The sequence below is a fragment of the Perognathus longimembris genome, chromosome 1 (genome assembly GCF_023159225.1).
Source record: "Perognathus longimembris pacificus isolate PPM17 chromosome 1, ASM2315922v1, whole genome shotgun sequence".
Lineage (NCBI taxonomy): Eukaryota > Metazoa > Chordata > Mammalia > Rodentia > Heteromyidae > Perognathus > Perognathus longimembris.
The window spans coordinates 92,255,609-92,279,064 of NC_063161.1; the positions used below are offsets into that span (position 1 = coordinate 92,255,609).

General features: G+C 42.4%; 1 protein-coding gene and 1 long non-coding RNA gene across 7 annotated transcripts in view; one reads left to right on the top strand and one right to left on the bottom strand.

The window, feature by feature from the left end:
* Pcsk5 (proprotein convertase subtilisin/kexin type 5) overlaps positions 1 to 3,970 on the bottom strand; it is a 411,976-nt gene extending 408,006 nt beyond the window's left edge. For 3 of the 6 annotated variants that reach the window (XM_048332181.1, XM_048332173.1, XM_048332167.1), the window contains exon 1: positions 3,280 to 3,967. In XM_048332181.1, coding sequence (XP_048188138.1) covers positions 3,280 to 3,477 — 198 coding nt within the window. In that variant the 5' untranslated portion in view covers positions 3,478 to 3,967. Of the gene's footprint in view, positions 1 to 3,279 lie in introns of all 6 variants that reach the window. The other 3 variants (XM_048332196.1, XM_048332189.1, XM_048332205.1) reach the window with 3 other exon arrangements.
* On the top strand, positions 300 to 21,534 carry LOC125340565. The gene is made up of 3 exons (XR_007208779.1): positions 300 to 871; positions 5,326 to 5,330; positions 21,523 to 21,534. It is a non-coding gene; the product is annotated as an uncharacterized LOC125340565 (long non-coding RNA).
* The last annotated feature ends 1,922 nt before the right edge of the window (positions 21,535 to 23,456 follow it).

Genomic DNA, 23,456 nt, shown 5'->3' on the forward strand with positions numbered 1-23,456 from the left:
GGCTCTTTTTACAAAGGTTATGGCTTCCATTCCAGGGCTCTTCCGCAACCTCAGTATGCACTAAATTTCCTTATTGGGTTGTAAAAGTCACAATAAACAGCATTTGGTACTCTCTGTATGTAAACTTTCTTGGTATTACTTTTTAAATGCAAAGACAAGGATTTTCATACAATAACGCAACAGCCTATGGCTCATGCTGTAATCCTAGCTACGCAGGAGGCTGATATCTGAAGTTTCAAGCCAGCCTGGGCAGGAAAGTCTATGTGACTCTTATCTCCAATGAACCACCAAAAGCTAGGAAAGGAAGTGTGGTTCAAGTAGTGGAAAGTAAGCCTTGAGCGAAAAAGCTAAGGAAAAGTGCCCAGGCCCTGAGTTTAAACCCCAATACCAACACACACACACACACACACACACACACACACACACACACAATTTAAGTAGGTTGGATGACAAGTTTCTCCTTTCACTAGCAAATCTGCCAGAGTCTGTAATATTCAGGTTGTATCTATGAGTTCAGAAAGATACAGGTATATCTGCCTTGGAGAATTATGTTACTTCTTAGTGTCAGCAAGTACAGGTTTTTGTAAGCAGAGTGTCTGTGAATTGTAACTAGATCTTTGTTTTTGAGCCATTAAATTAGAATTCAGAGATAGGGAGCTTTTGTTTTCTCTTTCTTTCCTCCACCATGGATGGAGAGAGGTATTCCTTAAAAGGTAGGATACATAGGGAGCAGGCCTAGATTACAGTTCTGTTCATAGCTTTGCCATATCTAGCTGCTGATTTCATGGAGTCAACTTCTCAAGAATCCTGTTTTCCTCATTTGCTGTATGTGAAGTAATAGTCATCAAAGAAGGCCATTATTCAGGTTCTGGTGGCTCACACCTGTAGACCTAGGCACTCCAGAACCTAAGTAAAATATGAGGATCCAGTTCCAGGAAAGTCCACAGAACTCTTATCTACAATTAACTACCAAAAAAACAGAAATAGGGCTGGGGATATGGCCTAGTGGCAAGAGTGCCTGCCTCGGATACACGAGGCCCTAGGTTCGATTCCCCAGCACCACATATACAGAAAACCGCCAGAAGCGGTGCTGTGGCTCAAGCGGCAGAGTGCTAGCCTTGAGCGGGAAGAAGCCAGGGACAGTGCTCAGGCCCTGAGTCCAAGGCCCAGGACTGGCAAAAAAAAAAAAAAAAAAAAAAAAAAAAAAAAACAGAAATAGAGGTGTGGCTCAACTGGTAGAGCACCAACCTTGAGTACAGAAATTCAGGGACAGCACCCCAGCACTGAATTCAAGCCCCAAGGCCACACACACACACACACAAAGGAGAGAGAGAGAGAGAGAGAGAGAGAGAGAGAGAGAGAGAGAGAGAGAGAGAGAGAGAGAGAGAGAAGAGAAGAAAGAAAGAAAGAAAGAAAGAAAGAAAGAAAGAAAGAAAGAAAGAAAGAAAGAAAGAAAGAAAGAAAGAAAGAAAGAAAGAAAGAGAAAGAAAGAAAAGGAAGGAAGAAAGAAAAAAAGTCCATCAAATTTGCTTGCCATATAAGAGATGTTCAGTGTTAGCTGAACGTGAAAGATGTCTTGGAGAAGATTATCAGTACTACTGAACTTTAAGTGTTAGTCTTTCCAGTCACATTACTGGGTCATATTAGGGATCAACTTTAAGCTCTGGTTTAAAAAAAAAAAAAAGACAAAACCTGGACAACTGTTTTCTTCCATACATCAAGCCCCTTGCCCTGGTCTCTGTCCTCCACAGATTGGCTTCCCGCCCACGACTCCTCCCTCTGAGAGGGCAAAGAGCAACACCTCGCCCTTCGTGTTCCGCTGAACCCTCCGAGTTCTCCAGCTTTTTCTAGACACGTGGACTGCAGCTCTGCTTCTTCACGGGGTGCTGCGTGCCCCCCCCCCGAGGTGTCCGGAGGTTGGGGGAGGGCTGGCGTCTCGCCTTCTAGGACATGATGGAGTGCATCGGCAAATGTCATCAGAAACCATCTGTGCTCCGTTGCTCCAGTGGCACCAAAAGGCACCTTCAGCTCTCCTAACCCTGGCAGAGGCACGGCGGGTGCATGCAGCGCACGCTGGCCCCAAAGCGCGCGGGCTGCGGGGGCGCCTTTTCCCATCAGTACCCCGGCCAGCCAGGCCAGCCAGAGATCCCACCTTGAGCTAGCCTTAGATTAGGAGGCGCGTTCTAGGGCCCACACGCAGAGCCCTCTGCACCCCTACTTCTGAAAGGGTGAAGCAGGAGAACGAAGAAGCCAAGATCATGTAGCCCCAAACACTTTCAAATCTACAACGCTGCCAATCAAACTATAACATCCATTTACTGGCACCCCCACCTCCACCCAGCATGGAAACTCTGCGGAAAACTCCTGAGCCCCCATTTATAAAAAGAAAAATTACGCCCCTGCAGACCACCCAACTCCGGTCCCACCAGGCCTCCAGCACACTGGATACCGGCACATTGCACCCCTCGAGGAGTCTCCCCATTTCCCAGAGCAGAATCCGTCCACTGCTCTCAGAAGTTTTCCCTCGCCGCTCTCTAACCTTCCCCCTCCGGGGAGACCCCACGCAGATCCTGCGCCAAAGGAGGAAGCGGCGAGGTTTTCCCCAAATCCGCGGTTACACGGCGTCCCGCCCCTCTTCCCTCCCCTTTCTTCTCCCCACCCCTCCAAAGCTCCAGTCCCGGCGCTCCAGCGTCCCCAGTGCCCAGCGGTTCTTTTCGCCTCTAAGAAGAGGAAACTTCTTTCTGGGTTAAATTCAGGTCGTCGCCACGGGCAAAGCTTTTCCTCCCCGGCAGGCACCAAGGGCGCGCTTCACCGCCGACCCTCAAAAGAGCGCGAGTCTCCCACACACACACCCCTTCCCTAGGCCACCCGCAGAGACCTTTCCTTAAATTGCTAGTGTTCCTAGATTTTCCAGGTTAAAAGGTCCAGTAAAGTCTGAAATGCCCGATATTCCCAGAATTCCTACCTGCCCCGCATAGATTTCAAAAGAAAAGAAAAGAAGAAAGTGGGGGGGGGGGGGCGGCGGAGAATCCAAGTCGACAAAACAGAAAACCTGGCAACTTCTATGTGAGTCTCTGTCTATAAGGCAGCGCGCGCCAGCGAGAGCATCGCCCAAGAGTTAGGGCAACAGCTGCAAGCGCACATCTGGAAGAGGAGGAAGGGGGGGCCCCGACATGGAGACGACCAGAGGCCGTTCCCCCCATCCCCCGACCACCAACACTATTCCTTCCCCAACAGCTTTAGGGTGGAAGAGCCCGGGCTAAGCCAGTCGTTCATTACCTGTCCTATGTTGATGAATCCGTACTTGCTGGCTATGCGGTTGGCCTCCGGAAAGCCGCCGGCGATTTTGACTGCCCAGTGGTTGGTGTAGACACGCGTCCGGCACACAGGGAGCAGGCAACCCCCGAGCAGCGCCAGCACGCACAGCAGGTCCAGCCGCCCCGCGCAACAGCAGCGGCTTCCCCAGCCCCAGCCCATGATGGTCCCGGCGCCTCGTTGCCTCTCTTCCCCACCACTGGTTCTATTCGCTGGCCGGTGGGCTCAGCGCACACTAAGCGGCGCGCACAACTAACTTCTCCGGCCTGGGCCGCCCCGGGGCGCGCAAGCTCCGGCGGCTAGCAGGTCGGGACGATCGGCTGCAAGCAAGCGAGCCCCCCACCTCCGCAACGAGGAGCAGAGCAGGGAGCCTCGAGTCGGCTCCTAGACCATCCCTAGAGCTGTGCTTCCTTCCCAGCTCTACGGCCGGCCGGCGGGGCGGTCAGCGAGCGCTCCCCGGCTCGGGTGCAGGAGGCGGCTGAGTGAGACTGGCGCCCTCCGCAGTTGGATCTCGCCGGCTCCGCTCCCGGACTCTCCAGACTCCGCGATCGCTCCTCCCCGGGCCCCCCGAGAGTCGTGAGATGACCAGCGGGGGGCGGTGCAGGCAGCGGTCGGGCGCCCCCTCTGCTGGCCCGGGTTCCCCAAGGCTTTCTTTCTCGCTCCCTTGCGCTCCCTCCGGCTCCGAGCGGGCACGCGAGGAGTGTGAGCGGCAATGGCAGCAGCGCCCGCTCTGCATAAATGACTCCCCCGCCCCCCGAACACCCCTCCTTTCTCACATTCCCCCTCCCCTCCCTACCTTCTCCCCCCCCCCCCCCCGCCCTCCCCAAAGAGGCTGCAGCCAGGAGCCCACCAGGTCCTAGCGCCTCCGGGTTATCCAAGCTATAACCTCCAGGGTCCCTGGCGGCCAAGGCAAGTCTTTCCAAAAGGTGGATAGGAGATCTCCAAGATGGGGATTTTTATTTATTTAAGTTTTTAACCTCCATTTCGCCTCTCTCGGCTAGATTTGTATCCCTTTACCGCCACTTCCCGAAAGACTAAAGAGATTTACACGTTGGTGCGAGTTAAGCGCCCCTTAAGATCCATTCATCCTTTCTCTAAACGTCCTTAAAACTAAGCATTTCAGGAGGTCGCTGATGTGTCAACTGCCAGACAAATAACCCGAGATTTTCACTTCGTTAATTCTTCATGCTTTTCAGCAACTGTGTATTTTCCACATTCTGCTTCTGCACACCGGACCCTAAATTCGCACTGACTCCGACAACAGCCAATCCCCGTGGCTCGGAAGCCAAGTCTGCAGCCTGCTGACTTTCGAAATCAGTGCCTCGGTTACCTAGCCGCGCCTCTGGAGAGTAAGGTCCAGCCCAGGAACTGCTGAGAGACATTTGTACGAATATTTGCTATGCGAAGTGGATGGGCATGTTAGACCAAAGGATTCATTTCATTCATTTGTTGAATTTGCGCCTGATGAAGGTTTCTGTTTCTTCAAGCAAGGGTAAAGTTTTCCACTTTTCCAAGTACAACCCTGGAAAAGTAAATGGCTCTTTCTTTCTTTCTTTCTTTCTTTCTTTCTTTCTTTCTTTCTTTCTTTCTCTCTCTCCCTCCCTCCCTCCCTCCCTGCCTTTCTCTCTCTTTCTTTCTCTCTCTCTCCCTCCCTCCCTCTCTCTCTCTCTCTCTCTCTCTCTCTCTTTCTTTCTTTCTTTCTTTCTTTCTTTCTTTCTTTCTTTCTTTCTTTCTTTCTTTCTTTCTTTCTTTCTTTCTTTCTTTCTTTCTTTAATGCAGTTCCTAGGGCTGGAACTCAGTGCCTAGGCACTGAGTTCCTAGGGCTGGAACTCAGTGCCTAGGCACTGTTCCTGACCCCTGTACTTAGGTCTGGTGCTCTACCAGTTGAGCCACACCCATCCTTCCAGCTTTTTGCTGGGTAAGTTAAAACGCCCCTAGCTTAACAATACAAGGAATATATTATATATGAGCCAGAGACTAAGTGAAAATGTATTGTGTGAACAAATGCAGCAGTAGTACTCACTAGATGCTGTGTTGAAAATGAACTACACAACTTGTAGGTGGGAAATGGAGGGGAAAACTGGGAGAGAGGGAGGGAAGGGTGATATCGTTCGAAAGGAAATGTACCCTTTGCCTGATTTACAGAACTGTAACCCTTTTGTACATCACCCTTATAATAACAATTTTAATTAAGTTAAAGAAAGCATAAACAAGAGGCAGTGTGTGGCCTGGGCTGCTGCATCATGAGCAGTGAATGGAGAAGACCAGAGGAAACTGAATTAACCCTCTTCTGGCTTCTCTTATGTTACTTCTTGTAAATGAAGAGATTCAGTGGTTTATTGTAAAAAGAAACGTTATCTCTTATTAAATAATTCAACTAGCCTTACAAGTTTTCACTGTAGCAAACTCTGGCCCTCTTCTATAATCCTAGCTACACAGGAAGCTGAGATCTGAGGATTGCTGTTATAGAAGCCAGCCCAGGGGATATAAATCTATAAGACTCTTATCTTTAATTAGTGGGGGGGGGCAGAACTGTTGGCATGGCTCAAATGGTAGTGTTAGCAATGAATGAAAAAGGCAACTGAAAGTGACACATATGCACAAATACATGCTCATACATACATATACACACACACATACACACGATTTCACTATCATCCTAACTCAATTTCCTTTTTTTTTCTTACCTCCATCCATTACTAATCCTTCTTCCTGAGGACTAGCTGTGTGTGTTTGAGACTAACCCATCACCCAATGATCTGGTTATCTGAAATATAAAATCTTAAATTCTGATAGCAACATAGAGCATAACTTTTCCTTTTGTCAGTCCTGGGGCTTGAACTCAGGGCCTGGGCACTGTCCCTGAACTTCTTTTTGCTCAATGCTAGCACTCTACCACTTGAGCCACAGCACTACTTCTGGCTTTTTCTGTTTATGTTGTATTGAAGAATTGATCCCAGGGCTTCATGCATTCTAGGCAAGCACTATACCACTGAGCATAATGTTTTATGACATTTTATACATTGTGAAAGTCTGTTCATATTATTGAATCATGCAAACAAGCATAAAATAACATTCATTTTCTATTATTGATGAAGACATAGAGAATCTAACGAATTAAGTCATATGCAGAAATGCATGTATTCTACTCATTTATTTGTTGCACAGTTTTAACATATCTCTTTGGAACATCTAGCATAGCTCCCATCATATCATTCCAGGCACTGGAGAAGAAGAAAAGGTAAGAGAGACACAAATTGTTAATGAAATTGAAATTCCGAGGCTTATGCATTATTATTTATATGTAGAAAAGCATAAACACAATCTCTGGCCTTAGAATGCCAGTATAGTCCAACTACTGGCCAGTCTTTTTGACAGTATTTCTTCCTCCCTTCTCTACCATCATAGTTTTGTTTTGTTTTGTTTTTCCAGACCTGGGGCTTGAGCTCTAGGCCTGTCTACTGTCCTTGAGCTTCTTTTTCTTTAGCTACAGCACCACATTTAGCTTTTTCTTAGTAGTTTATTGGAGATAAGAGTCTCACAGACTTTTCCTGCCTGGGCTGGCTTTGAAATATGATCCTCAGATCTCAGCCTCATGAGTAGCTAGGATTATAGGCATAAACCACTAGTGCCCAGCTACCTTCATAGTGTTTTAGACCACTGTTATCTGCCCCCTTGATCATCCACATCTGTACCTAGAAACATTGCTTTATCCTTTTAGAATATGGTGGGTTTCAGATACAGTAAGAGTTCAATCAAGATCTAAATCTCTATACACAATTTACTTTGTAAACTGTGGTTATTTGCTCTCAAATGGGAAGGAGAGCCTATTTGACCATGATCTATAGTAGAGTGGCCATTCACAAGGAACTTTGTGTGCATGTGTGTGTGTGTGTGTCTCCTGGGGCTTGAACTCAGGACTTGGGTGCTATCCCTAAGCATTTTATTTATTTAGCTTATTTATTTTTTATTTTTTTATTTTATTTATTTATTTTTTTTTTGGCCAGTCCTGGGGCTTGGACTCAGGGCCTGAGCACTGTCCCTGGCTTCCTTTTGCTCAAGGCTAGCACTCTGCCACTTGAGCCACAGCGCCCCTTCTGGCCGTTTTCTGTATATGTGGTGCTGGGGAATCAAACCCAGGGCCTCATGTATATGAGGCAGGCACTCTTGCCACTAGGCCATATCCCCAGCCCTATTTATTTAGCTTAAAGCTAGCTGGCACTCTATCCCTTGAGACACAATTCCACTTCTGGCTTCTTATTGGTGTTTAATGGAGATCAGTGTCTCTCAAACTTCTGTCCCTGATGGCTTCACACTGCAATCCTCAGGTCTCTGCCCCTTGAGTAGCTGAGATTACAGGCATGAGCCACCAGCACCTCACAAAGAATTTTAAGAGTCAAATTTGAAGTATAAGCTGGGGGTTTCTCTCTGGGACTAAGGGGCCATTATCTTTTGGACTACAAAGGCATAACAGAATGCTTTCCTTGGAAAGCCAGGTTGCCTCTGGGCTTTAACTCCTGAAAGAAATTAAGAGAAATGTTGAAACAGACCTCCAGAGGCACAGAGAGGTTTCCCCGGTATGATAAAATTGTTCATTAATGTGTGTGTATGCGCGCATGTGCGTGTACACATTCGCACATATGATGCGCTTCTCTTTTCATTTCTACTAACACTCTTCTATTCTGCAAGCATACTCTGTTTGGGATGCTGGGCATCAGATAGAATGGGGAAATAAGGAAAAAAATGGAGAAATCACTTGTTTGTGTTGTTAACCAATCATGGGTTTGTTCACTTATTGAGCATAACACACACCCTCTTTGGATATATGTATTTTTAAAAAGGAAAGAAAAACACATGTATGTAGACTTATGCATCTTACCCCCATTAGTGTTGCAGCTAACTATCTTCTGGCTCAATTATAAGTGCATTCCTTAAAAAGTGTGAATACTAAACTTAAATGACATCAAAGTAGTCCCCCTCTCTTGACACATAGCTCTGGTCCTCCTGCCTTGTAATCTCCTTTAATGAACTCATTAGCTTCCCCGAATAAAGCCCCCTTTGCCAAGACTTAAAGCTTCTTGATAAGGATCAATAGTTTCAGCAAGGGACTGTCTTATTTCATGGCCTTAAGCATTCAGATTGTAAGAGTCAGCCCCATTTCAAATATTTCAGTAGCCAAAGGGAGGTAAGGCTGGTAGAATAGCAGTAATTAGTTCATTGGAGAAGAAGTTGAAATACAATAATTCCATAAATGCTTCCTTCTTTGTGAAGAAAATTTGAGTGAAGGGCAATGAACAGAAATCTAAATAGCTTCATAAAGGAAGAAATGAACAAGAATTCTATGAAGGCATATTTTGAAACTGCAACCTGGGAAGAGTTTGCTTTATGAGATATCATGTTTCTTCCTCTGCTAAATCTTCTGCTGGAAACTAGCAGATTTTCTGCTAGCCTGAGATTATTCTGTGAATCAGTGATACATTCATAGTGGTCTGTCTGGAGCTGGCCAGTGGGAAAAATGTCACCTGACATTCCACTTCCTGGTAAAGAGTTACCAAGTTCTTGAGATCCTAAATAATTTTCTAGTATATTAGATTCAGGATTGGCTGTGAAAGCCCATCAAACTGAATAATGATAATCTATTATGGGTAATGCCAATATTTATTGAACATTTGTTAAATGCCAGGCACTGGACCAAATATATTTCAAGTCTTAATCTCATTGATAGAATATCAAAACTGAAGGACAAATCACATAATCTCACTTCTCTATTTAATAGAAAAAAATACTTAGGCAAATAGGAAATCAGTTTGGAGAACAGTAAATGCACTGAAGAAATACACATTTAATGAAAGAATAATATAAATGGAAGCAAAGAAAAGTTTGCAGAAGCAAAGACAATAATGTGTTATGAGCCAAGGATTACCATTTGTTTAATTTACATAGGATAAATTCAATGGAAGTCAATTGATGATGGCTTACACTTAATTAAGATGCTGAGATTTGAGGACTGAGGTTCAAAGCCAGCCCAGGCAGGAATATCCACGAGACTCATCTCCAATTAACCAGCAAAAACATGGAAGTAGAGGTGTGGTTCAAGTGGTAAAGCACCAGTCTTGAAATTTTTTTTAAAAGCTAAAGGACAGCAGCCAGTTTCTGAGTTTAAGCTCCAGTGTTGGCATAATAAGTGGGTAAATAAACAGATTAATTATTTTAATTTAACAGGAAGAATGAAAACATGACTGTCTTTCAGATCTCTTAGGTATTTAACCGCTGCCACTTGAAAATACAGTCCATTTCGCATGTGAGTGTAAAATCAAGCAGTCTAGAGCTTGATGTTATATTTGATGCCAAACATTTATATCTTTTTAAATGTAATTTATTTTACTGTAAACGTGGCATACAGAGGGGTTACATTTGCACAAGTAATGAGTACATTTCTTGTCCAACATTGTTACCCCTCCCTCATTATCTCCCCCTCAAACATTTCTATCTTGAGACACTAGCAATTAACTAAGACGCTGAAAATTTTAGAAAGCTTCAGTTCTGTTGCCGTGTTTGGAGTTAACTTAGAATGGCATTGTTGACCTTCCTCTGTAGAAATTTAAATCCTCAAATGAGAGACCTGTACATGGAAGAGCTTTCCATTTGGAGCTGAAGTGGGAAAGCTGCAGGCAATGTTCTTCAGGTAGGAAGGAAATAAAGCTGAGTCAACTTATAGCTTCTACCCTTTTGAGAGACGTGTTCTCTTCAAGAGAGTTTCTCCATCTCAACCTCGAACTCTAATTTAGGGAGGAATCAGGTTGGGAAGGATGGAGAAGACAAACAATAGTCTTGAGCCTTAAAACTTCATGCATCAAAATGGTTAGGGCCCTAGCCAAGAACAACATATCCCCTCCCCTGAAACTCCCTCATCCACCCCCCACCCCCACCCAAGAGTCAGAGTATGTGAATGCTACATTATTGGTTCTTTGATTGCCAAGAATTCCTCAGAGAATCAGGAGTTTAGTTACAATTTACTCAACAACTTGTTCTTGCTGGGAAGACAAGAGTTAAATATGCTTTAGGAATTAAATTTTTTTTGAGGGAGTAGCTAATTCATTGACACCAAATGAGACATTTTCAGTCAAAACATTCTAAATCTAACTCAGCATGACTTCAGCTTGTTAATCTGAAGCAAGGCAAATCTTGAAAAACATTTCACAAACACCTGTGTGTTCATATTTCCATACAGTTGTGTCTCACTTGTCTGTGAAGCAACTTTATAAAGAAACCACATAGGTAAATGTACACTGTGAAGGTCCATCCCTTGATGTGATGTCTTGAGGCAATCAAGGTGAGAAACATATGAGGAGACCTTATTTTGCTGACAGCTCATGATACACTCAGTAGGAACATACTCTAAAGGAAGAATAAGCCAAGAGCTGGTGGCTCACCCCTATAATCCTAGCTACTCAGGAAGCTGAAATCTGAGAATCACCATTCAAAGCCAGCCCAAGCAGAAAAGTCCATGAAACTCCTAGTTCCAAATAAAAAATATGTGTGGCTCAAATGGTACAGCACCAGCCTTGAACAAAAAAGATAAGCAAGAGTACAAGACTTTAAGTTCAAGTTCCAGTACTGGCACTTAAAAAAAAAAATAAAAGTGGGGCTGGGGATTTGGCCGAGTGGCAAGAGTGTTTGCCTCATATACATGAAGCCCTGGGTTCAATTCACCAGCACCACATATACAGAAAACGGCCAGTGCTTCATGAATGCCAGGCAAGTACTCCTAAGCCACATTCCCAGCCCTGAAATGTTCTTTTTTTTTTTTCACTTTTGTAGTTGTTTGTATTTTTTTACCCTATATACCACTGTTTACCAGTATACATGGTTTCCAGTATACTCAGATAAGATACAGAGATAGTGTAGGTACAACCACAGGAAGGGGATACAAGAGGATCATCAAGAATAGAAGCTATAGTTACACATAGCACGTTGACTATAGTTACAACAGTGATATAACAATCATTTCCATAACATGGAGTTCATTTCACTCAGCATCATCTTATGTGTTCATAAGGGTATAGCTATTGGGCTCTTGTGATCCTCTGCTGTGACTTGAAATGTCCTTATTCTGAACATTTCTCTTGCTCTATCATTTCCAAAAGCTGTGTATCTAGATGACTACCACTGTATTCTTTCCACAGTATATTTGGGATGCTGTTATTTCCAAGCCATTGTAAGGTTCTTATTTATACGTCTCAGTCATATTCCCTTCTCTTATCTCAGGTTTTAAGAATACATGATAAAATATTGACACTTTCATTTTGCCTTTGTCCTTAGATTTATAGTAAAGTTATTTTTCCGTCAGGTATTTTTCAGAGCCAAACCTTACTGCAATAGTTTGCCTGGATGTGAAGGGGCCTGTTTTAAAGTTAGGCTTACTCTATGTATCAAGAATGGTAACACAGGTCTATTTTCAAAAATCTTATCCTACACTTAGGGATGACGTATTAACTGCTCTTTTCCCTAAAAGTTAGTGGAATACATTCAGCAGAAAGCGTCTTAGAGCTTTCAAATTTTAAAAAGCATGTGGTTTCCTTGGTTCTGTGTACAATTTTCTGTGAATACTAAAAATAAAAAAATGATAATACTATAGAAAGGAAGAGAGGAAGGAGGAAGGAGGGATGGAGAAAGAAGGAACAAAGGGGGGAGGAGAAAAAAGAAGAGAAAGGAAAAATTAGGAAGGGAGGAAGGACAAAAGAAAGGGAACAAAGAAAGAAAGAGAGGGAAAAAAATAAAGAAAGAAGGAAAGAAAAATAGTGAAAGGAGAGACTCCAATTTGAACTCTGGAAATTCCTACAATACTCTTTTCTTCCTCAGACATTCATGAACTACCATTTATCATTTCTTATTTTGTCTTTGTCATATGTTTGTGGGGTGTGTGTGTGTGTGTGTGTGTATACAGATACCAGTTGGCAAGTTTATAGGATCTTTGCATGTTGACATTTCAGCATCCAGATGAAAAGGATTTTACAGAAAATGTCAGTGATCCAAAACTTAGTGACATTCTATAAAACTGGACTAGGAAATATTAGGGGAAAAAATCTGAAAGGATGGTGGAATTTAAGACTTGTGGCCCCCAAGGAAACTTAGATGCTAGATGCTGGATAGAAAACCAAATCTGATGTAAAAAGATGGCCAACTAAAGATCTCAAGGCCCTAGTGTTGGCTGAATGGAAAAACTGAGATCTACATAAAATTGATTTTGCATGTAATAGCCTAGATATTTTAGAAAACACTTTTTCTACTCAAGTGTGTAGTGGGGAGTTCTGCATTTAGCAGATTGATTCTCATGATGTGAGAGATGTGAGGTTCCAGAAGTGGTTCAGTTATGTGTGGAAACTAATGACTCGGAGGCAAATTATCTAATCAATATCCTATTATCTCCTGAGTCTTTTACTTACATTGAGCCTAGACTGCTGCAGTTTCTCCTGTGTTAGTCAACCCCTCTGTATGTGTAATGATAAACTTATTGCCAAGTGGAGTCTAGGAAGGAACTGTCTTTTTCCTTTCTGCAGATAAATCCAAAGTCAAATTCCCCAAAACATATGAATCAAAGGAAAATAGAAAGTTGCCAGAGGTGCATATTAAAGGTGAAAGTAAAGCCTGGCTTTGTTGTTGTTGTTGTTCTTTTAATTTGCTGGTCCTGGGGCTTGATCTCAGGGCTGTGATATTGTCCTTAAGCTTCTTTTGCTCAAGGCTAGTGCTCTATGACTTGAACCACTGCACTATTTCTGGCTTTTTCTGAGTAGTTTATTGGAGATGAGAGTCTCATAGACTTTTCTTTCTGGGCTGGCTTCTAACCATGATCCTCAGATCTCAGCCTCCTGGGTAGCTAAGATTACAGACACAAACTGCCAGTGCCCAGTAAGCCTGTCACTTTGATGGGATAAATAATGACTTCCAGTGAGCCTGATGACAATCACAGAGCACTCACAGAGCGCTCATGCAGACTTTACAAAGTACTTTCAGGCTCGCATATTTGTTGCTTATCCTGACACATCAAATGGATGGAGACCTGGTCATTATTTTAACACTGTTGCAGCAACAAATATGACGTTGCAGACACTGAAAGTGGGTAGTGAAATCACACTTCTAAACAGCTAGTGAGAGATGGTGCTTGGACTGGGTATCAAGTTTCTGCATCCCAGCTGTGCACTAATTCCTCTAGAGATACAGCGATTTCTCCACAGAGAAACCCTCAGAACGGCTCTTCTGTCCTGTCTTGGCATTTACCAGCCGTACTGTGGGGCGTTCTCCTGGTATGACGATAAAAAAGGGACTAGAAAATTCAAAACCAAGAGTCTCCTTCTCAGTCTCCAGGGTCTGTCATCCATGGGTTACTTCTCATGTCTCGCCTCTTCACCTCCAAGTCTAGTGGGTGCTCAGTTTCACTCCTCTAAGAATACCAAAATCAGCACTACTCCTAGGCTCCCAGCCTACAAGTGGACTGTTTGTGTCCAAAATGCATTTCCCCTAGCTGAGATTGGGAGGTATTCTTTTCAGTTGCTAATTTTCTAAATCCTACCACCTGCCTAGGTGCTCACTTGTAAGGTAGTCATTGTGATGAAATTCTACTCCTTTCCAGAGAAACTATTTTGGAAGGCAGCTGGAATTCATTATGATGGATATTTTCATAAAAGGTCCTCTTAAGGTTTCCAGTCATATGTTTATTTTATAAGGAGTTGCTTAAAAAAAAAAAAAAAGAAGTTGCTATTACCAGAGCTGTTCCTACTGAAATGGACAAAGGTGAAGTGTATGTGTGTGTGTGTGAGTGTGTGTTTGAGTGTGCAGAACAGGTCCCTTGAACTCAGGGCCTAAGCATTACCCTGCAGCTTTTCCTTTTTTTTTTTTTTTTGCTCAAGGCTAGCACTCTACCACTTGAGCCACAGTGCCACTTCCTGCTTTTTCTGTTATGTGGTGCTGAGGAATCCCAGGGCTTCATGCATCCTAGGCAAGCACTCTACCCCTAAGCCACATTGACAACCCTCCCCTCCCCCCCCCTTTTTTTTTTGTTAATGCAGGTCAGCTCTGTATGGCTTGAGCCAGAACTCCACTTTAAGCTTTTGACTGATAAACTAGAGATACGAATCATCTGGCCCAGGGCTGGTGTCTCTTGCTTGTAATCCTACTTAGTGAAATAAGGATACTGGATCTAACTGGTGCCATCTTGGAAACGCAGTGGATGATAGGGAATTGGGTCTAATTGGCAACATCTTGTTTTCTTGGTAGATGAAGGGGATAGATGTGCCTGAATTCCTGGAAGCAGGAATGGGGACTTGGACAATAGGAACTGCCAGTCCTGTGCCTTGAATTCTTGAGACTTTTGAGTTTCTATAACACTCCAACCCCCATTTAGGGTGGGACCAGATCTGCTACCATTTTGTGCCATGCCTCATTTCTCCTGACTCTCCTTAGGTTACTATGGCATCCCTCCTTTTTCTTTTTTTCTTTTTTTTTTTTTTTTGGCCAGTCCTGGGCCTTGGACTCAGGGCCTGAGCACTGTCCCTGGCTTCTTCTTGCTCAAGGCTAGCACTCTGCCACCTGAGCCACAGCGCCACTTCTGGCCATTTTCTGTATATGTGGTGCTGGGGAATCGAACCCAGGGCCTCATATATATGAGGCAAGCACTCTTGCCACTAGGCCATATCCCCAGCCCCATGGCATCCCTCCTTAGCTCTCTATTAGAGTTCATCAGGTTTGTTGGGATTATTTTTCTGCTCTTTCTTTGTTTTACTACTGTCATAGCTCAGTTTTCTAACAGTGTTAAATGCATTTGAGCCTGCAAATTTTGAGGGGTCATGCCTCTGCTCACAGTTACTGGCCTTCTAGTAAAGACTCCTGGTTTGATTTCACAAAATGGGGCTTCTCTGTATCTGGCAATTGAATTCCCATATAATATTTAAGAGGCTGGGATCTGAGCATTGTGGTTCCAAGTCAGCCAAGACAGAAAAGTCTGTGTGAGACTCTATTCTGTAATAAACTACTCAGAAAAGGCAGGATGTGGCACAGTAGCTCAAGTGTAGTGCACTAGCCTGGAGCATAAAGAAGCTCAAGGACAGTGCCCAGACCTTGAATTCAAGCCCCAGGACCAGAAAAAAAAAAATCTCCTGGTCTGGTTTAGAGTCATGATCCTCTGATCTCAACTCCCTGAGTAGTGAGGATTATAGGAATAAGCCACTGGGACTTGTCCAAAGGTGTATTTTAAACATTGGGTCTTACAAACACACACACACTTGAGCACACCTAGTATACAAAACTACTAGTAGAGGGACTGGGGATATGGCCTAGTGGCAAGAGTGCTTGCCCTCGTATACATGAGGCCCTGGGTTCGATTCCCCAGCACCACATATACAGAAAATGGCCAGAAGTGGCGCTGTGGCTCAAGTGGCAGAGTGCTAGCCTTGAGCCGGAAGAAGCCAGGGACAGTGCTCAGGCCCTGAATCCAAGCCCCAGGACTGGCCAAAAACAAACAAAAAACTACTAGTAGAACTTTAACAATACCAAAAATAAGATTCATTCAAGAGCAAATGGATCGACTCAGGTGATAGATGTTAAGGATTAAATTCATCAGGTGCAAAGGGGTCATAATGGAATGTACTTATCTAAGTGGCAAGTTTAATCTCTTCACTACACTGTATTTCCATTTTGGGTTTTTTGTTTTGTTAAAAATCTGTGATTCCCACTGGAAAAACGATGTAGAACATTTAGAACAGTGTGAAAAGAGGAGAGATACAGAGATATTTCTACCGCTGAAACCCAACTTTTCCTATGTATATATTTCTTTCCCAGGTCTGTCTGAACACAATCATATCTTCATTAGCTTATAAACCATGCACATATATATCTCTATATTCTGCATTTTCACATAACATATGCTATAAATAAGTCTTTAAGGTCTTTGTAATTATATTAATGTGCATACTCCACTGGGTTATGTCATAATTTCCTAAATGCTCCTGTAAATTTGTTTCTACTTTCCTATTGTTGTAAATACTACTGCAGGGGTCCTTCATAGAGGCTGCACATATTGTACATATATTTTCCTTAAGAATAATTCACAGTCTTTGTGGGTTTTTTGTTGTTTTGTTTTGGTTTTTTTTTTCTGGTCCTGGGGCTTGAACTCAGGGCCTGGGCTCTGTCCCTGCGTTTCTTAGTGCTCAAAGCTAGTATTCTACCACTTAAACCACAGTGTCACTTCTGGCTTTTTCTGATTAGTTTATTGGAGATAAGAGTCTCAAGGACTTTCCTGCCTGGGTTTGCTTTGAACTGTGAATTGTGATCCTCAGATCTCAGCCTCCTGAGTAGCTAGGATTACAGGTGTGAGCCATGGTACCTGGCTATCTGTGTGTGTGTGTGTGTGTGTGTGTGTGTGTGTGTGTGTGTGACCCCAAACTAGAGAATGATTTACATCTCCAAACTCTGGAGGGACCAGACTTAAGTATAGATATTGGGTCTAACTGGTGCCATTCTTAGTGATGGATGAAGACTCTTAAGAGATGAAATTCACTGCTACACCCTTACCCCTCAGGTGACAGGCTCCTGAACTAGAAGCAGATAAACAGGGACAATTGATTCCCCAACCTGCCAGACCTGTATCCTGAATTCTTGAGCTCCCTGTGACCCTGCTCCCTGACCATGACCCTATTTAGGCCCCTTGATCTCTACTGCCATTGTGCTATGCCTTGTGTCTCCTGACCCTTCTCAGGTCACCATGCCATGCCTCTCAAACTGTCCATTAGAGATGATCTGATTTGTTGAAATAGTTTTTGTACCATTTCTTTATTACCCTCATAGCTCAGTTTCCTAACAGTATTAAGTGCATTCAATGCTACAAGTTTTGGGGGGACATGAGTCCACCTGCTGACACTGGCTTTCTAATAAAGACTTTTCTTGATTCAACCTCAAAATGTAGCTTCTCTGTCTTGTGACTGAATTGCTATGTAACACAAACAAGTAAATAAAACATGTTAAGTGGCCAATAAATACAATAAACTGGATCTGCTATTATCTCAGAGCTGACTACATTCCCTAAATCTGACTACTAGACTTTTTCCTTTCATTTGTCCATCTGTTGTAAGGTAAATTATTTGAGAAGCCACATTTTGAAGACTCGAATCTTAGAGTCTTTATTAGGGCATTAGCAGTTTGCATGCAGCCAGTTGTTACAAAGGCCTGCAGCCTACAGCCTGCAAAGACACTAAACATGGTTAAGAAACAGGCCAGGTGGGAGAGGAAAGATAGAACAAAAACAATATCAACAAAGCAATTCAGCTTCAATGGAGAGCTGAGTTGGGACGCCATGGTGACCGGAGATGAGACTGGAGACAGGACACAGGATGCAAACATGGAGACATGTGCCATGGCATAATGGCACCTGGGCTGGCCTGACTCTCAATAGGGTCAGGGCAGGGGGCAGGGTCACAGGAAGCTCTCATTCCCAGGCACTTGACTGACAGGTTCAGTAACCTATAGGCCTATTGCCCACCCTTGTCTCCAGGGATTTAGGAACACCCATAACCTGGGGGTGGAATTTCCCTTCCTCTAGGAAATCATGCACACCCATGCAGACAATATGCCAGACCCTACTATGTGTGGACAATGATGGTGCTGGCCAGATCTGACCACCTTACTTCACATCTATCCAGTGTCAATCAACCTGTGGCCAATATAGTATTCATTTTTTCACAAAGCTTTAAGCCATTTGGTGAAATTCTTGAATTGCTATGTTTTTATTTACTTTGTCTAATTCTCAATGCCCATGCATACATCATGAATAAAGTACAGTGTAAAGAGGTCACTACTAGTGGTCCAGTCAATTTCATGGAGACAACAGAGCTTGAAAGAAGTGTCAATCTGGGTGTTGGCTTTGCATAAATCATCAAATGGATCTAATATTTGTTGCACTTCTCAGTTTCATCATAAGGTAGCTTGAAATTTTAGGAAACATTTTATATCTTTAACCAAAGTTAATCTAATTCTTAGGTTAAAAAATACCAGATAAACCAATAGAGTTTTTAAAACTTTATGACTTCCTTAAGCTTAAAAGTCAACTCTGAGCCAAATGTGAGATCTGAGCTCTCTGTTAGATTAGAACAAAGTCAAAGGGGAATAGAGAATGCTCTGCTCTCTGAGACATTTAAAATCCATTCAGAATTATCTCTTAGTCTTCATTATATACAGCAAACCAGGCTTGGACAGGAAAATGGAATCCCTGTAAAGATTTTTGTGTGAGACACAGTTTTCCAATAGATTCTCCAAAATGTAACTTTGTGCTTCTATAATAACCAGAGAAGGGGAGCAAGTTTTCAGTAAGTTCCAGTATCCTGAACAATAGTTTTATAAAGTAATTTAAGATTTACTTGAAGTGCTGCAATCTAATCAATAATACCCGAGGCCTTATTCAAATGAAAAAATCAACAAAGAGCACAAATTTCCTTCCAAACAAAGTATGGTCATTTCCCACATGTATCAAGATTTCCTTCACCTGGGGAATTTACTTGAAGGGTTTATCTGCTCTAAAACACTCATTTCAACCTTTCATTTGACCCCCCTTCTACGTATATAGTTTAATAGTACTTGACTGCAACTTTAATAATTTAATTTCTTTATTGCATTATTTAAAGAAAATACTTTTGAAGCTGCAGTAGGCAGAAAAGGAAGCATGACTCTATGCAAAATTGAATAAATATGTGTCAAACTGCAAAGCAGCACATAATTTAGTACAGAATATTTTATAGTCTCTAATTTTTATTTTCCTGTGTCCTCCTGCAAATATAGACTAATAATTAAAAATATAAGCATTGTCCAAAAAAGAAGAAATGTAGTCATTACCTGACTTGTGAAATGGTACCACTTTGTATAACACATTAATAATAACAACAAAATTATATATTAAAAACATGTTAGATAAATATCAATGAAGAAAAGACCTTCCTTCAGGAGCTTGAAGACAGGCAATATATAATAGAGCATATAATTTCCTGTTAAACGCACTTAGAAATGGGTCAAAATAAAGACAAGAGTAGAAGTGCTTATCACAGCATTTAAATATAGAATTTTCTTTCAATGTTCTTCTCAGCATAAAAATAAAATGGAATAGCAATACCATTGGAATGCGAGCACAATTTTTATGAATGCACATTTCTCTTAAACTTATGATACATTCTCTACCCCAAATCCCATTACTTTATAAGTAGAGATAGAGGTACTTAAAAATAAAAAGTCCATTTCTTGGTAGATTAGTATAATTTTATTGTGGGAAACAGTAATATAAATAAAAGTATTTTATAATTTCCCCAAACACTTCTATTCTCTAATCACCACTTTGGGATCTTTTTTTCTTCTGTGTGTGTACTGGTCCTGAGGCTTGAACTCAGGGCCTGGACAGTGTCCCTGAGCCACTGTTGCTAAAGGCTAGCACTCTACCACTTCAGCCACAGCTCCACTTTGGGTGTTTTTGGTGATTAGCCAGAGAAAAGAGTCTCAAGAGCCAGGTGCCAGAGGCTCACACCTGTAATCCTAGCTACTCAGGAGGCTGAAACCCGAGGATCATGGTTTGAACCCAGCCTGGACAAGAAAGTCCATGAGACTCATATGTCCAATAAACTATTCAGAAAAAGCCAGAAGTGGTACTGCTTAGCCTTGAGCAAAAGAAGCTCAGGGGCAGTTCCCAGGCCTTAAGTTCAAGCCCGAGGACTAGCAAAAAAAAAAGTCTCACAAATCTTCCTTGCTGGGCTGACTTTGAACTGTGATCCACAGATCTCAGCCTTCTGAATAGATAGCTAGGATTACAATGTGAGCCACTAGCGAGTGGCTACTCATTTTTTTTTGGGGGGGGTGTATTTTTTATCTGCCAAAGGGCATTTATCTAGACCTGCTTTATAACTCTACAGTAAAGGTAAAAATGTTATCAATAAAAGAGATTTAGCATTTAATTTCATACAATAATTTTGTAATATGCTTAGCAGTAAATGTTATTTTTTAATATATATAGACCATGAAATATTGTTCAACAAAATGTCTCTGAATATGATCAAGTGCAAGAAGTGTCATCTCACTTTCTTCCTGCAATTATTTTAAAGTTTTCTTTTTTTTGCTGTCAGTTGTGGGGCTTGAACTCAGGGCCTACGCACTGTCCCTGAGCCTCTTTGTGCTCAAGACTACTGCTCTACCATTCAAGCCACAGAAACACTTCCAGTTTCTTAGTGGTTAATTTGGAGATAAGAGTCTCACAGGGACTTTTCTGCCCAGGCTGGCTTAAAACTGCAATCCTCTGATCTCAGCCTTCTGAATAGCGAGGATTACAGGCATGAGCCACTAGGGCCTGGTATTTTTTTTCATTAAATAATATTTTATAAAGAACAATTCTAAATGTAGAATAACTGTGTAACTGTGCCATAATTTCTTGCTTTTTAATGTTCCATCAGGAATACATAATTTGCGAGATTCATTGCACAAAGTTTTGGAAAGACTATGGTAGAAAAAACTGTAAATACACCTTCTAATTTCACTGAATGTGAGTAGATCTCCTTCTGGGAAGTATCTATTGAGAATTTTTCTGTGTGGGCTACAGATTCAAGACAGAAGAGATGGTGTAGGCTCTGAAAAAGATTAGATGATTAGATTCTCTCTCCATTTCTCTCTCTCTCTCTCTCTCTATTTCTCTCTGTCTCTGTCTCTCTCTGTTTTCTGTTCTGACTGCAGCCAAACATCAGAGTGGTTTTAAATGTCCCTCTTATGAAAACAGACTAGATAATTTCAGCAGATGGTCATATGGACATTTAACATACTGTATAAGTTAGGAATTTCACAGCCTGGAACAAACTTCAGCCTCCAAATCATTTGATATAGATCTTCAACATTCAGCCCCAGGTATCTGCTCTGGCAAAATCATTTCCCCAAACTTATATATCTCCCTTGCCACAAACAGACAGAAACAGCACTGTAGCTAACTCTATACTTTCCTTTACTGCTTTTATATACACACACACACATACACAGTCACACTCACACACACACACACACACACAAATGAGCAAATGGGGGAGGGGAGGAGAAGAGAGAAGGAGTATTTAAAACTAAAGACTATGTGTAATTCTATTTTTGTCTTCAGCAACAACTCTGTGTTATGTGTAGCTGCCTGTTGAATGAATAATTTTGTAGTGTTGTTTTATTTCTGGTAAAGACAGATGGTTTGTATGATTTTAATTCCAGATGTGCTGATAAATTAGTGCTACTGCCAGGGATTAAAAAGCATTCCCTTTCTGACACATATGTGAATGAAATGATGTATCTGTAATTTGCTTCATTAAGGAGAGATAAGAAGTGGCAGAAACCATGGATATCAATGGAAAAAAATTGGTTATGATGATTATTGACTAAGGAGGTACTAAATATAGTATTATGATAAAGTGATATTAAATACCTACCTCTATGTCTATGCATTTGAAAGAATTTTTAAGACAAATTAAACATATAAAATCACAAAACACAGAAACAAAGAGCACTTCCTAAAATCATGAACTCTAATATCCTAGAGAAGGGTGTATATTGACGGAGATTTTAGTTTTACAGCACAAGGTATTATGTTTAGAGGGAAAAGATTTCAGCAAATCTCATGCATAGTCAGTTTTGCTCACTAGTACTATACTGCAGCCAAAATGGATGCAATTACAAGAGTGAGGTGAATAAAAGTCCCTTTTGAACAAGGACCCAAAGGCAGACATTGAACCAAAAACATGAAGAAAGAGAAACAAACTGTGGGCTTCAGAAAGAAACAGAAACAAACTACAAGCTTCACAGGTTTAAAATCCAGCCAATAAAACTCATCTTCAAAGCCCAGGGAGATGGGAGTGTGAGGGAGATGGTGTTGGATATGTTTGTGTTGGCCACTTCATCCCCTCCCCAAACAACTTAGAAATCTGTAATTAATCCCTTTGGAACAGTGGTAGCTGGAACTCACAGCTCACTACAGTCTTGACCCATGTGAGCCAAATGTAATCCAGAGATATGTCACCTACATAACCAGCGATAGGATTTTCCTTTGGATTTAAGAATAAGTCAGCCGGGGGCTGGGGATATAGCCTAGTGGCAAGAGTGCCTGCCTCGGATACACGAGGCCCTAGGTTCGATTCCCCAGCACCGCATATACAGAAAACGGCCACAAGCGGCGCTGTGGCTCAAGAGGCAGAGTGCTAGCCTTGAGCGGGAAGAAGCCAGGGACAGTGCTCAGGCCCTGAGTCCAAGGCCCAGGACTGGCCAAAAAAAAAAAAAAAAAAAAGAATAAGTCAGCCAAAACCAGGCACCAGGGGCTCATGCCTATAATCCTAGCTACACAGGAGGCTGAGATTTGAGGATCGTTGTTCAAAGCCAGCCTGGTCAAGAAAGTAGATGAGACTCTTATCTCCAATTAACCACCTAAAAACCGGAAGTAGAGCTGTGGCTCAAAGTGGGAGAGTGCTAGCCTTGAGCAAAAGGGCTCAGGAACAGTGCCCGGGCCCTGAGTTCAAGCCCCAGGACAAATAAAAAGAAAAAGATAAGGAAGAAGAAAAGAACAACTAGGCCTAGAGTTCTCTACTCTGGCTGCTCATGGAATGAATTCAATCAGTAAAAACTGGGTAGTCATTTTTAATTTCACCCCAGATGATTCTTCTTTTCTTTGGTAGACAAATACCACAGATGCTGTAAGAATCTGCCTCAACCAATGAAAGATATCATTAGTATTGATAAAGGAGAAGAGGTCATTTCACAGTGAGTTACTGTAGTGGATGCTGTGGTGTGCTGTCCAAAGGCTCTCCTCAAATGGATACACATTCCTAACCAGCCTGCCCCCTTGCCTTCTTCCTTCCTCCCTTCCTCCTTCCCTGTCTCCTTTCCTCCCTCCCTCCCTCTTTCTTTTTTCTCTGGTTATGGCATTTGAACTTAAGGCCTGGGAGCTGTTCTTAAGCTTTTGTGCTCAAGGCTAGCACTTTACCACTTGACTCAGAGCTCTACTTCAAATGTGTGTGTGTGTGTGTGTGTGTGTGTGTGTGTGTGTGTGTGTGTGTGTGTGTTTAATTGGAGACTCTCACGGGCTTTTGTGTCCAGACTGATTTCAA